The sequence below is a fragment of the Austrofundulus limnaeus genome, unplaced genomic scaffold, assembly GCF_001266775.1.
Source record: "Austrofundulus limnaeus strain Quisiro unplaced genomic scaffold, Austrofundulus_limnaeus-1.0 Scaffold84, whole genome shotgun sequence".
Classification (NCBI taxonomy): domain Eukaryota; kingdom Metazoa; phylum Chordata; class Actinopteri; order Cyprinodontiformes; family Rivulidae; genus Austrofundulus; species Austrofundulus limnaeus.
Genome location: NW_013952486.1, coordinates 1,165,679 through 1,180,378, shown reverse-complemented (window position 1 = coordinate 1,180,378; position 14,700 = coordinate 1,165,679). Strand labels below are relative to the sequence as shown.

Here is a 14,700-nt window from a genome sequence, read left to right as displayed (position 1 = left end):
GTAATATTTGGGGTCACAAGTTTTTGCCATGAATATTTTGTGGATCAGCAGATAAAAAGTTTGGGAACCACTGATTTGATGCACAGCTGCAAAGTAAAGCCTGATCTCTGTAAGAATTGAGTTTTATTTAATTAAAGTTGTCATTCATCAACATTACTTGTTAACAATAATATAAAGCCTTATTCAATTTCTGAATGTTAACTTAAGATTTCCTTTTAGTGGTTTTTGATTCCCAACTTTCATTTCACAATTTCCTCCTTTTCTTGCCTTTCATCCTTCTGAAGCATTTCATCCATCGAAGCAGAACTGTCATAACATCTTCACTAACTTGAGCACAGACACAACAACACGACCAGAAAAAATAATAAAAAAAATACACTAAACCCTTTAAAATCATGGACTTCCCAGGACTAAAAATAGCCGTCCAGACTGTTGGGACAGTTTGAACTACTTCAGAGTGTTGGTGAATCCTGCTTCCTTGCACAGTGAAAAGCCTCRAGCTAACACGAAGCAACAGAGSAACTCACTGACACACACACACACAGCACAAAACTACTGAACCATGAGTCCGTAAACTCCAAGCCAGAGGAGCTGTTGCATAACAAACCATTGTTGTTACTTAGACAGGTTGTCATTCCACAGTAATTAACGCTACAGGCTGGTAAAGGTTATTACAGATAAAAAACACGACGTGTCCTTTTAAGTTCTCTTTACAGATATTTTATCACTTCATGACCCAATTTCAATTTCATCTAATCTTTTATGCCAAGTTCAAACAGAGCTGTTGACTGGTTAGACAGAGTACAAGATGAACTGATCTTTAAAATGCCTCCAGTTACAGATAACATTGTTAAAAAAAAACAAAAGCAATGCAGGAATGTCAGAAAATGCTAAAACAAAGCTTTCCTTTWCACACCCAACACTCTACAAAACGCTGGAAACAGAATCCATTTTGCCACTGCTTTCACAGTTCCCTAATTAAATCATATTGCAGACAAATTTACAAAATGACTTGACTTTAGTCTTTTTTTTTTAAATAAAGCGAGTGATCAAACATTATAAAACATCTCAGGACCACAGCAGCAGGCTTACAGGAAACTTCAAGCTGCTGCGCTCTGAATGTTGGTTAATGTGAGAAATGTCAGCAGCCCCTCTGCAGAAGTGAGATGAAGTGGGTGGAAAGGAACATATGAGCCCAACGTGTGTATGAGAACATCTACAGGAATGTGCCGACTACCAGAAGCATCACAAAGTAAAAGATTTAGAATTAGTTGAAGCGATGCTCATCGCCCAACGACTTTCATGCTAAAGTKTCAGACTAAGTTTTATTGAACCAAGTGATAACTTTACAAAAGTTTCATTAAAGTCTGATTCATGAGAAATTTTGCAAATGGTACAAAGAAATGAAAAAATATAGACCAAACTATTATCTGGCAATACGTATTTTTTTCCTTTCAAAGCACTGCATTCATTTTTATTTTTTTTAACAAAAAAATCAAATCAGGAAATCACCACCACAGCTGATTAGCTCTCCACAATAACCTCTCTGTCCAAAAGACAAAGTTCAAAACTATTTTCTTTTTCAGAGACAACTTTTCAGTCTTCACAGTTTTATTTTGAAAAGTCATTTCTAAGAGACACTTGTTCAGGTGTTTCCTAACATGAACTTTAATATTTATTAAGCTAACCGCTAAAGCTAACTTTCTTTAATGACCCTCAGGTGAATCTGCTAGGACAGGGGTGTCAAACCCATTTTCACTGAGGACCACATTATGGTGGCCCTCAAAGGGCCTGCTGTAACTAATGTCATTGTTTCATGTTTAACTTCAACTAAACATAAAACGTCAGTCTCATTGCTATGGCTGGGCACTGCACGAGCTCTACCTAGTKTTTCCWGCATAGAAACAGTGTTTTTACAAACTGATTTAGTTTTTGTTAAATAAAACAACTTTATGATGACACACTTTTCAGGATGCTTGATTTGTGACCCATCACATCAAAACGAGGATTAGCATAAGTCCAAAAGTGGAATGTGGAGAAATACGCAGATATAAGGTTTTGATTTAAACATGTGCAAAAAATGCATTTTGTCAAAATATAATGAATTAAAGCCCTATGAATGTATCATTTGAATGAACTGTCTAAAATATAATCCTAAAAAAAACTTTTTGAAGCATTTTTTAGCAGTAGCAACAAAAAAAAAGCTTTTGAGGAAAAACGCCTTAAATTTTTGATATTTTCCCTGTGAGCTAGAAATGTTTTTGTTTTTTTCCAACTGGGAAATCTTAATATAAAAAAATACTATGTGAGGTTTCCTCTTTATATTGACATCAAAAATTACTCAATAAATTTATATAAAATTAGGATTCAGACCAAACAGTAATGTTTTATCATACCAACAAGACAAATTAAGTCATATCTCTGGATAAGCTTATGATAAAATGATCCAGGTATCAAAATGTAGCTTTTAAAGCAGGAATCTGAAAATGTAATTAAGTAATTTTGACCAAATTTGACTTAATCCTCGTTTCGATATGATGGGTTACATTTACCAAACATTAATACTTGGTTTAGACAACATGGTTCCTACTTGTGTCCTGAAATTTGAAACTTCAGAAGAGGATGTACTTACATTTGACCCTGACTGTACATATTTGTCTAAAGTGGAGTTTAAATACAAACCCTCAGGCAATACTCTCAGGTAGGTTAAACTTTAAACGTACCTTACTGGAAAATTAAAGCACTTGTGAAGGTCACAGACAACCATGACACCACAGTGGGATACCCGACCACAGAAGAACACTAGCCTCACATGTTTGTTTCCTTGGTGAGAAAGAGCTACACCGTCAGTATCTTTCATCTAACAGGAAGCCACAGCAGGATGGATGAACAAAGTTAGAGTGAATCATCAGATTCAAAGAAAAGACGTGTCAGATTAATTAGCATGAAAATCCCATTCGGAGTCCAGATCAGTTCCCAAAGCGTGGCGGACCACTCACAAACATCTTCACCACACATCAATCTTTGTTCCATTACTGCTTCAACTGATTAAAAGTCTTCCACTTTTCTTTCTACAAGCCTACAAAGCAGCAAATATCAGTGGATTAGATGTCTCCTCTTTGTTCATACACACAAGGAAAAACAACTGAATATGGAGCTAAGTTGCATTTTTGTGGTAAATAGACTCAAATAATAGCATCAGATCATGTGTTTGTTTGTTTTCCCAACATAATTCATTTTGTCAACTCTATCTGACTTTATATTATTTCTTTAGTCATCCTCGCAGCCCCCCGAGGGGCCCGTGTCCCAGTTACAGAACTACAAAAAGAGAATCATATATTATTGTCATAAATTCTCATGACAAGAAACTGAGAATTTGCCTGCAGGAGTCGCTCCTCAAAGCAGCTCTAAAATCATACAAAGTCACAGTTTCTATTGTTTTTATACTGTTAAAAAAAATCAGTGGAGGATAATTAATTTGTCTGTTCAGTTGGCTGAGTTTCTGTTTTTAGGACAAACTAGTTTGAATAACAATTTTGTTTTATCAACTTGACTGCACTGATCAGTGCAAAGCTGCCAAGACACTTACTGTATAAAGATAATTCATGAGGCACAGCTAATAAACTGAGAACATGAGGGTTTTATACTGATACAAAAAGTATTTTTAAACCAACAATCCGAATCAATTTCATGAAGAGAAAAAAAATATTAAAAATCAGTAAACTTTCACAGTTCAGTTTCAGATTGAAGGTGATGGGCAGTGACAGACAGCCACCTTGTGGCCATTAACATATACTATTTCTTTTTAAACTTGTGACTTTAAACCAAACACTGAGTAAAATATCAGTGTTTCTGATCATAACCACTATTAAACTGGTACTCATGTTTTCTTTAATGACACAAATATTTGTAGTTTTTCTTCTCTGCAGCTGTGGGATTACAATGATTTGAAAAATCAAAGATTTTTATCTCAACCTTCTTTCCAGCTGGATCTCAAACTTTAGCCACTAAAATTCATTGAGTTTTACTTGGGTTACAAAACAGCACATGTCAGCATCATCCAGCCCATGGACATTTAACAACTTTAATATTTTGTGTATATATTTCTAAACATATGCAAGAGACGGCTACAGTTAACAGAGTCAAAATAACCAGCAGAGTTCTGTGGTTAAATACCAATAATAATGAAGAGGGAGGGAATTTCAGAATAAAACCTTTACGCTCTGCTAGATCGACGTTACTCTCTATCAAACTACAATGAACCGAGCTGGAAGCTGGARGGGGCGGGGTTTGAAGCACCTCRTTTGGATTTTAAGAGACAGCCTCAAAACGAGTTGCTCTGTTTCCGTCAAGGTTTTTTAATGCGCATTTTGAAGTATCGCATCAGAAAAGGTGAATGGAAACGGCATGATTCGAAAAAAAACTTCCTCTAATTCGCATAAAAGTTGATACGCTCGCTTGGTGGTTTTTGTTTKTTTTTTTTCGAAAAAGAGTTAATGCGCAAAAGGAGAGATGAAAAAACATTTGTCGAATCTATTCTGACGTAGCGAACATTTACCTCACATGATTGATCAGCTGTTCCGACTATCTGAATGGTACTGGACCGGTACCAGAGCGACTGCAGCCGCGACTCGCAGCAGGACCCTCCTCCTGCTGTTGTCGTCTTCTGTTATTCCCGTAACATGAAGAGAATTGCATTTTTTTTCTACGTTTCCCGACCGCATGTAAAATCTCCAGAACTAGTTGATATGACAGAACAATTACAACTTTCCCCATAGTAGCAACACGTTCCTGATAACTTCTCTCCATTGTCCTGAGATGCAACTTTTACTTCCTGTTTACTAAATGCATGCGTCTGACGTAAGTGATTCGCTTCAAGCCAGTGGATGGAAACACGTCTGACTTGCATTTCTTAGTCTTTTCCTTTTTGCGAAATTTTAAAAATTCACTCAAAATTCGAATTAAAATGGGATGGAAACACAGTTTGAGACACACCCCAGAAAAAGGGTAAACGAGTACGAGTGGTTGGGAAAGCTAAAATATAGAGGAATTYACACCAAAGCATTGCAGTTCCACTTTCTATAGACTCTGACTGAATGATTTAAATGAGAAAAAGAAGTATTTAAAAGCTTATGTCTCCTTTAGAGATAATATGATTGACATTTTAATGTTTATTTAGGTTTTAACACTTAACTACCTACACAGACACTCTGACAGAGTCAGGGCACCTCCAAATATAGGTCTGCTCTGTGCTGCCAGTGCTGAGAGTCCCTCCTCCACATAGCAAACATAGTTTCCCCCCTTCCGTCAGCCAGTCTGCCATGACAACTTGCAACACTGACCCCATGCGAGTCTTCTGACAGTAAGCTACAGTGCCACTCCTGCTGGATTAAAAAAAATGTGTCAAGAGTTTAAATTTAGAGCTGGAGTGCAGACTCACCCTGAGGACCCTGTTGGTTGTAATAACAGGAGGCTCATCATTGACAGCAGTAACCTCGATGTAAACTGTCTGAGCTGCACTTTGCTTCCTCAGGCCCGTGTCGTTGGCCACCACTGTGAAATTGTCAGCGAGGGTTTCGCTGTTGTCGTGGACGTAGTAAATGAATTCATGCTCCACCTGGTTGAAAATCAGAGAAATCATTAGATAACACCGAAACCGCAACTAGTGGTTTTGAACAAAGTAGTTGCAGAGACACGATATGTGACCCATATCACATTGAAATGAGGATTAAGTCTAAAAGTTGTTATGTGGAGAAATAGGCAGATAGTGTTTTGATTAAAACACTTTCAAAAATTACATTTTGTCAAAATATAACAAATAAATGTGTTATCAATGTATCATTTCAACGAACGGTCTGAAATATTATCCCAAAAAAATTTTTTTGAAACACTTTTTTGAGCATTAGCAACAAAAACCTGATTTTGAGGAAAAACGCCTTTAAAATGTTGAGATTTTCCCTATGAGCTTTCAAAGCTTTTGTTTCTTTCCAGCTGGGAAATCTTAATATTCAAATACTATCTGAGGTTTATTTTTTAAAATGACATAAAAAAAATCCTCATTAAAATTACATAAAATTAGGATTTAGACCAAATATTTATGTATTATTGTAACCAACCAGACTAATTAAATATCTCTGGATCTACTAATGATATCAGGATGATCTCAGTATCAAAATGTAGCTTTTAAAGCCAGGAATCTGAAAATATGATTAGGTCATTTTGACCAAATTTGACTTAATCCTCATTTTGATGTGATGGGTCACATATATGAGAGTTGATATGAATTATTGTGTATGTATTAAAAAAYGTGTTATGCATTTTAAAAACATATCAAAGCCATAATAATAAGTGCAGAAATTACAGCTGATAACTATTTTAGTACCATTTTTGAGTGTCGGTGCTAAGGATTTCTCACCTGCCTCCTGGTGAAAGTGGTTATGGACACACCAGGGTGTCTGGAGTGCTCTATGCGACCATGATGAGGCAAATCGGTCAAAATATAAAGGAAACTGATTCCAGAAAAGTGTCTGTTAGTGACTTTGAGCACTTCCTGGGTAAGTGCCTTCGAGGCGCCCTCAGTCAGTGTGAAATTAGTGACGTGAAGGGGGATAAGGAGGGGGATGATGTCAACAGACACCCTAATGCCGCAGACGTCAGTGACCCCGTTGGTGGCATCTAGGACGAAGGTGTCGTTCACTTTGTTCGGCTCCACCTGCACGTACTGGATGTTGCCGCCGTTAATGTCGTCCTGGGTAAACGTCTTGACAGGCGACTGTTTGGTTCCGATGTAGCGCTCCTCTGCCTCTACAAAACGCCTGAGATAGCCGTGCGATGGGGCTACCCTGACTGCAAACGCAATCTCAGATGGCAGGTTGTCCTCATGTGTGACCTGCAGCGAACAGAAAACACTCAGTGGTTAAATCTGAAACGTTACTTTCATTGGATTCTTTTTGTAACACTCCAGAATTTAGACTTGACCAGTTTAATGTAGGATTTRTAATTTTGCATTTTTTGTTTCCAGATCTTAAAATGACATACTTTCAGTAAATCTAAGAATTTGAAAAACTAATACATGAACAAAAAAAATAAATGAATAGAGTTTCCCTATTTAAATATGATTTACTAAATTTTTAACTGACTCACCTCAAGTTTAGTTTCATCAATCTTCACTGGTTTTCCCTCTTCCACAAGTAAAGAYTCTAGATGCTGCACGATAGGTGGCCTCTGATGACTTTCCAGATAAACCTTCACATTGATTCTCTCTGCAAGCTGAAGACCTTTAGCTTTCACTGTTAGGTTGAAAAAGTCCGTCAGATGTTTGCTGTCATTGTGCCGATAGGAGATCAGTCCATTTTTTAGGTCAAACTGCGTGAATGACTCCACGATTGTTTTATTCAAATAAAGAGCTCCATATTTGGGACCCTCACTCAAATTGAAAACAACATCTTTGTCATGTCTTATGTCCAAATTTGATACAAGACTGAAATTGCTGGTGGAAAAAGTCACTGATTGTCCTTTCTGAACCAACAGACCAGTGTTATTAGCGACCTTCAAGAAAGGATCACGAGCACTGACGTCCAAAAGGCTCGATACGAAATGTTTTCCATCTGAGACGAACAGCACAAATCTGCCAGTGCTCACGCCTTTGTGAAAGAACARCACTCGTCTTTCCTCCAAGTCCTTCTGTTGAAACTGGAACAGTCGATGAGTGGTGTCGTTGACCAGCACAAGGTCTCCCATTGGGATTCCACGTCGAGTGTAGATGAGCTGGCCATCATCGAAGTCAGAGTCCGCATCATGGTAGCGCAAGTCTTCTATAGTGAGCAACTTCTGTCCATCCCTTACTACATGAAAAACTTTATCGATGACACGCATTGGCTTTTGGTCATTAAGCAGCTGAATAGAGATGTTGAATATTCCTTCTTTGGAGCCAATTTCATCTYCTTCGATGGAAGACTTGAATTTTTGGCTGGTAGAAGCTATGAAAGTAAATCCATCTTGAGTTGTTTCACTGTCATCGTGGATGTACATCAACCGTTCCTGCAGTATATCCTGATTACTAAAGGTGAAGATGTTGTCATAGCTGGCAYTGGAGTTTGACTGACTAATACGAGCTAGCTTTCCATGTTTAGGGCTCCTCATGACCGTGTAGAACATGTCCTTTGTACTCAARCTCTCTGCAAACAGCTCATCTTTAGTGATGAGTTTACTTTCTCCCTCTTGAAGTGYGAGTCCTTTATTTCTCATAAACACGCTGTTGACGTCAGCCTTGATGGAAAACTGAAAGTCATAATTTTCAGACTGAGCATGTTTAGAAACCAGCTGAAACTTGAAYCTGTCTGTTGTGTCCTCATAGGGTCTATCAACAAGCTCATAGTGGACCTTTTTCTCGTTCAGGTCTTTCTGGCTGAAGGTTGAGTTCTTTGTCAACAGTGAAGTATTAAGCAGGAGCTTCCCTTTCTTTGGTGTAGTAAGAACCCGAAAGTACAGGTCATCTTCTGAGACGACCACACCTTCAGCTCTGGCACAAAGGTACTCTGAGCTTAATGCCACTTTTCTAACTTTATCCATGTTCATCATTACATTCTTCACCAGCTGATACTTTATCCAGCTAACAGTAATTGGGAAAATTATTTCTGTGTTTGCACTTGCAGCTACAACAACTTTGCACTTAAAATAATCAGTGACATTTGACGTTTGGATGTCTTGAAAGGTGTTAAYATATCGAAGACGCTCTTTTTCTAAAAGTCTTTGTGAAAATGACTCGGTCCGCCTCCATTCCCCACTCGAGTGAAGCCTCTGGAGTTCTCCAAACTGTGGGGGTTCGATGATGTCGTATCGGATTTCTACAACTTGTTTCACAGCATTGGTTTGCACTGCCAATTGCTTTGAACTRATTACAGCTGTCTCACCTTGAACRATCTCAAGCCCAGTGTTGTTGRCAATTTTATACTGCARTGCTACAGCCATGACCCTTAAAACMACAGTGTTGCTGACTTTTTCCCCATCACTGACCCTGAGAACTATCCTTGAGTTTCTCACCCCTGTGTGAACATAGTACACCCTTAATTCATTCAAGTCTGTGTACGAGAATGACGTAACTGCTTTGCCAGGGTTGCTCTCTATTTCCAAATAGCCTGCATCAGCATTCAGATTTCCAAGCACAGAGAAGATAACATCTGTGTAGTTACTGTCTATATCTGTGGCTTTCAGAATATCTGAGGTCAGAAGTTTCTTAGAGTTCTCCAACAGGACAAAGAGATTTCCTTCAGGAAGGCTCAATTCCGGTGCATCATTGGTGGGKGTCACAGTTATATTGTACTGGTATAATTTGCCGTCCTTCAGGTAATCAGGAACTTGCTTTCTACTGCTACAAAAAATTGAAAACATGAAGAAGTCATCTGGTTCCTCTGAGCCTCCGTGAACGTACACCACTCTCCCATGCCAAAGATCCAGCATGCTGAATGTGTTCTCCTCTTGGTCCTGATCGACGTCGAGCCTCATCTGACCTCTGATCGGTTGCTCTACAATTCTGAACATAATTTGAGACTGTCGAATGCCAAGCTTCTTGAAGTCCAACAATACCTTGATGTGTTTGGCCTCAAGAGATGCTCGGCCACCCTCCTGAACCACAAGGTTCCTAACCTGTACGAAATCTGTACCGTACCTTCTGTCTAAGCCAAATGCAAGGGTGGACATGTGAAGGGATGGCGTTGGTGTTATCAAATGAAAAAGGGGTTTTGGTGTACTTGTAGGATTCACAGATGTTGGTGGTTCTGGTGGCTTCTCTGGTTCACAGCCGACTGAGATATCTTTGGTGACTAATGCATTAGCAAGACTCATTTTGACTCTATTTACTTCCAAATCCTTTAAGCATCCTTTAAAGGAACCTCCTCTGACACGTCTTCCTGATACGGAGATGAGCCCTACCTTTCTGACCTCTGACCTGGTGCCATCATCTATACCTCCAACAAAAAGATAACCTTTGAGATGAAGCCTCTTTAAATGGGAGCTAATGCTACTTTTTACCATTTCTCCATCCACTGTTAGGTCAATATTTCTTGAACTAAAACGCAACTTCAAAGAATGCCATTTTCTGTCATTAACAAATGTTTGTGAACGTAACTCAGTTTTGACTCCACCTTTCCCAACAATGGCCACTGGCAAACCTTCCTGAATCTCCAGAGCAACAAATCCCCCCTCTCTGGCTGAACTGTAGAGAATAATCCCCTCTTTGGCTGAAGTATGCACAACACACTGAAATACAGCCTCTTGATGAATAGTCCAAGTTGGAAGAGAGACATAAGCCCTGGAACTGAAGAAACTGACAGAATCCTCTACATCAGCAGAAAACTGGGGACTGCAGCCTAAAGACACTTCATAGACATATTTGTATCCAGTATATGGTCTCAGTGACGACAACAAGTCATGCTTATTGAAGACCACCTCGTCCATGCAGCCTCGAAAGCCGATCAAGTCTCTAGGTAGATACATTTTATCCAAACCCCCCGAGTTTCCAACATAAAGACCATCAATAATGTTGAGGATGTGATRAGGACCAGGCATCTTTATGCTTGTGTGCGAGTTTTTGTCAACAGTCAGCGTGACATTTGACCGCAGGTGGTGGACCTCTACAGAATGCCAGGCCAGATCGTTGAGCTGGATGCCTCGGTCTGATTCTAGCACTTGCTCCCCCGATCCAAGGTCCAGTTTAACCTAAGAGAAGCAATTAAAGTCAATTAAAACATGCTATAACACACAAAAACTGAATAAATGATCTGGATTCATAGTCCACAAACAAAAAAATTATTGAATTTTAGCAACTTTAAAACCTCCAAGCCTTTTCTCCAACACTTTTTATTTTTTTCGTCTTTTACAATGAATAATTCTACAGCATTCAATGMAAAACAAAGAAGATTACTGTTGTCGCACTCACTAAACATTAGCTTCTTCACTGTAAATAAGTCTGCATGCCTTGATTACTATTTTACTTGAACTATTTTCATCCTTACAAAACTTTTCCTTTAGACATTGGCTCGCGTTTAAAATACAGAACTTCAAAAACATGACCATTAATCAAAATGATATTTAGATTTCTAAATAAAATGCATAAAATCCTAATCTTTTCCAATTTACAAAACAAATAATTGCGTAAAATGAATATGACATCTTAATATTAATTTAAAAATGATGAACTGTAGACCCCCGGGGAAATAATTTCAGGATTCAGACTGCTTATGAAGTCACCTGTTGTGATAACATTGAGCTCCGTCTGTGTTTTAGAACAGGAAGGGCGCCATTATCTATTAGCCCTGAGCTACGACCACAGAGAATCACAGCACTATCTCAAACTAACGCTTCATTAAGATGACAAGCTTGTCAAGGCTTGCTRCTGGGCTAAACGTGCATGAGTTTTCAGGGAGCATCGTTCATGTCTGACTCACACAGAGAGAGACCCCAAGCTTGAAAAATGCCTGTTTTAAAGCCCAGCAAACACAGTTTACTCTTTCTACTCACTGAAGTGCAGAGATTCAACACATTTGTCAGTACGATTCAACCCCAGTGGAGAAAATTTAGCAAGTATGAGCTTAGTCATAAGGATGTCCAAGTTTAAATCACAGAAGCTACCACGTATTTCTAATGATTTCCTACATTTTTWAAAGTAATTGCATTTTAAAAAGACAGCCAACCATACAAGTGTTTACTTTGTGGGGCTGAAGCCTGCCGTGTTTGAGGAAGAGCTTCAAAAGATGCTTTTAGAACTCAAGATCAAGATCTTAAGCTATAAARTTACTAAAAATGACCAAAGTGAATTTATTTATATCATTAAAGGGCCKGTGACATCAAATTTTTGTAATACATATGAATGCATTATTAGAAAGAGGACATTGATCAAATATTGCAAAAGAAATKTCATGTCGCTGAGATGAACAGTCGTTGAGATAATTGCCTGTGAATTAACAGGAAGTGATGTCGAAGGGGAATATCTGCAACAGCTAATAACTCAGACTGTAGAAAACAATCTGATGATTCTTAAGATTATTTTGAGTCACTATCATGAGAGAGATGAAGAAGAGTCAGAGTTCAAATAATATTGTTTCAATAAACAATCACCAGACAGTTTTCTTTGTTAAAGAGTTCCCCTTTGATGTCACTTCCTGTTTCACTTTGGCTGAGTCAAGTTCAAAAGAAAATATGACAGTTATGAGACAAAATGGGTAAAATCATGTGTATTATTCCAACTTTCTTAAATATAAAGATGCTTTCTTATACTTTTTGTATAATATGCATGTCACATGCACTTTATGTCTGGATGAAATCTTTAGAAATGGTACTACTAGGGCTATGTTTACACGTGAAAAATGTCTGAAAATATTAGCAACATTTCAATGTTTGTTCTCAGGGGGAAAAGGGTTTACACCAATATTAAATATTCAGCATGTTTTGGTTTGCAATGCATTATTTTTTCATCTGAAATTAAAATATTGCACTTAGAACTGTTAGTTAAATATGTTAGAGAATGAGAAAAATGGTTCAGATTTGACATTTCATAGCCTATTTGCAGAGTAAACCCTCGATGACCAACTGTTCATTTGAATACAAAGAAAACAAACCCCTGGTCTCCACTGCAACAAGACGTGACTAACGCCGAGTTAACACTCACACCATGCTTGTCTGTGTGCATTGCCGGGCTGACAGACTAACACTGACAACCAAGACAGACCCACAGCTTACAGTGGTCAGTGTTTGTGTGTCCGTGGTGCGCACAGTCGAGCACAACGCTGTGTGTCTTCTGCGTGTGCTGTGCACTTCTATATGCATGAACACATATGCTCGTGTGCTGCGGCCATGGATGTTCCCACCTGCAGGCGACCGGCGTGAAGCTCCAGCAGGAAGTAGTTGGCCTGGCCGGCAGCAAGAAACAGCAGGCCGTCGGTGCTGGAGGTTCGAAAGCGAACGCGGAGCACGTTATGGTCCGACGACTCCGTGGCCTTGAGCTGTACGAAGCCATCACCATAGAAAGAAGCTGTGGGAGAGACATTAAATAAGTTTTTCTTTTAAATAAATGAATAAGAAGTTGTAGGGAAAATGTGTTAAAATGCTGTGTTCGCTCTTTTTTGCAGGCTACGCCACAAATTTTCATATTCACTGAAGCAGAACTGGAACTGTATGTACAGCAAGAGTGACTACAGTAACATCTCAAACACAAGTCAAGCAGTCTTAATATAGCCAATGTGTGACATTTAGATAGAAAAACCAGGAAATTATCATCATCTGGTTGTTTTCTTGCAAGCAACAAAGACTGTGCAAACATTTTARAACACAAACACACTGCAGAACTAAAGCTTTGCCTGCGTGAAAAGAATATAAATTGTATTTATCTTAAATGTACCCTTTATGTTATGTGCTCAACCATTAATTCAAGCATGAAAACACAAGGCTGATTGCAGGTTTATGCTTTTCTCTGTATAATAAYGAGCACTTTAGGATGTGAACCGTCACAAAATTGCAAGTCATTGTCAGTTTCCATTTGTAGCTTTGGCAGAAAGTTGTTTGTGGACTGTCCAAAGCTGTAAAGACAACATATGCAATGTTTAAGGTATTTGACTTTAACGCCATAACAGCGGAACTGGAGAAGCRGATGTGGAGGCGGCTTAGGGGTGTCGGACGTGTTCGGGCTGGCTCTGCCTTGACAGCAACCGTCAACTTGAACATGAAAGCTTCTGACGTCCCCACATTGTCTGTGGCCTCTTGTTCTGGAAACATCATGGCAGACGGACCCAGCTGTTTCTTCKTCCKCACTTCCCTGCTTTTTGTCATTGCCCTGTAATCTGCACTAACGTGCTCTGAAGTGTTCTCACATGAGCCGCATGCCCAGGCGCCACCAGTTTTTAATGAGCACCAAAAAAAAAAAAAAAAAACTAAAAAGGTCAAGCAAACATTTTTATGTAAAGAAACGTGCCCATTCCACGTTTTTGAATTGTTTGCTGTTCACGACCCCGAGGCAAGCTGCTAATGGGTCAGAGAGACTAAGCTAGATAAAGGTAACGAGTGCATATACTGGTTTTTAACTCTTAAATGGGGTTAATGGGCTATTCTGGAGCTTATCTGATCAATTCCAAACTATCAATTAACACAATTAAATCAGTGATGCATGTAAAACAGCACTTCAGGGAAATTATGGCAAATCACTCAATTGGATGTGTAAAAATAAAAACAAACATCTTTTATGATACAAGATTTAGCAATGCAAATAAAAAAAACTACTAAGATATCGTTCCCATTAAACAGATAATTAGCAAAATAAATGAAATACAATAAACTTTTGTTAGTTTTATTTTGTATAGACCAAACATGAGCACAAACAAATACAGGTATTTTTTTTAATTTACAAAAATCTGATGTTTTTAAAAGTTTATCAGTTCTTAAATCATGCTGATCAAAAAACTGCACTCTTCTCGATCAAATGTGCCTGAACCATATATCTAGTGACTTTGGTTCCCAACGTTGGGCTTGGGACCCAATTRTGGGTCATGAAGCACCTTGGATAATCTCCAGAAAGCAATTTAAAGGGTAATAAAATAATTGCTGATGTAATATTTTCCCAATAACTATTACAAAAACACAAAATAAGTATAAATAAGTATTTATATTTGTGTACAAGCTGTTTAGATAGCCAAAAAGCCTGTGTTTTTAGGG

The 14,700-nt window shown here is 38.4% G+C and overlaps 1 protein-coding gene across 1 annotated transcript in view; it reads right to left on the bottom strand.

The window, feature by feature from the left end:
- cspg4ba (chondroitin sulfate proteoglycan 4ba) overlaps nucleotides 1–14,700 on the bottom strand; it is a 31,489-nt gene that overhangs the window by 11,698 nt on the left and 5,091 nt on the right. Inside the window, exons 2-5 of the mRNA XM_014011750.1 lie at nucleotides 12,864–13,027; nucleotides 7,144–10,716; nucleotides 6,416–6,889; nucleotides 5,441–5,617 (exon numbers count right to left, since the gene is read on the bottom strand). Of these exons, the coding sequence (XP_013867204.1) occupies nucleotides 5,441–5,617; nucleotides 6,416–6,889; nucleotides 7,144–10,716; nucleotides 12,864–13,027 (4,388 nt within the window). The remainder of the gene's footprint in view (nucleotides 1–5,440; nucleotides 5,618–6,415; nucleotides 6,890–7,143; nucleotides 10,717–12,863; nucleotides 13,028–14,700) is intronic.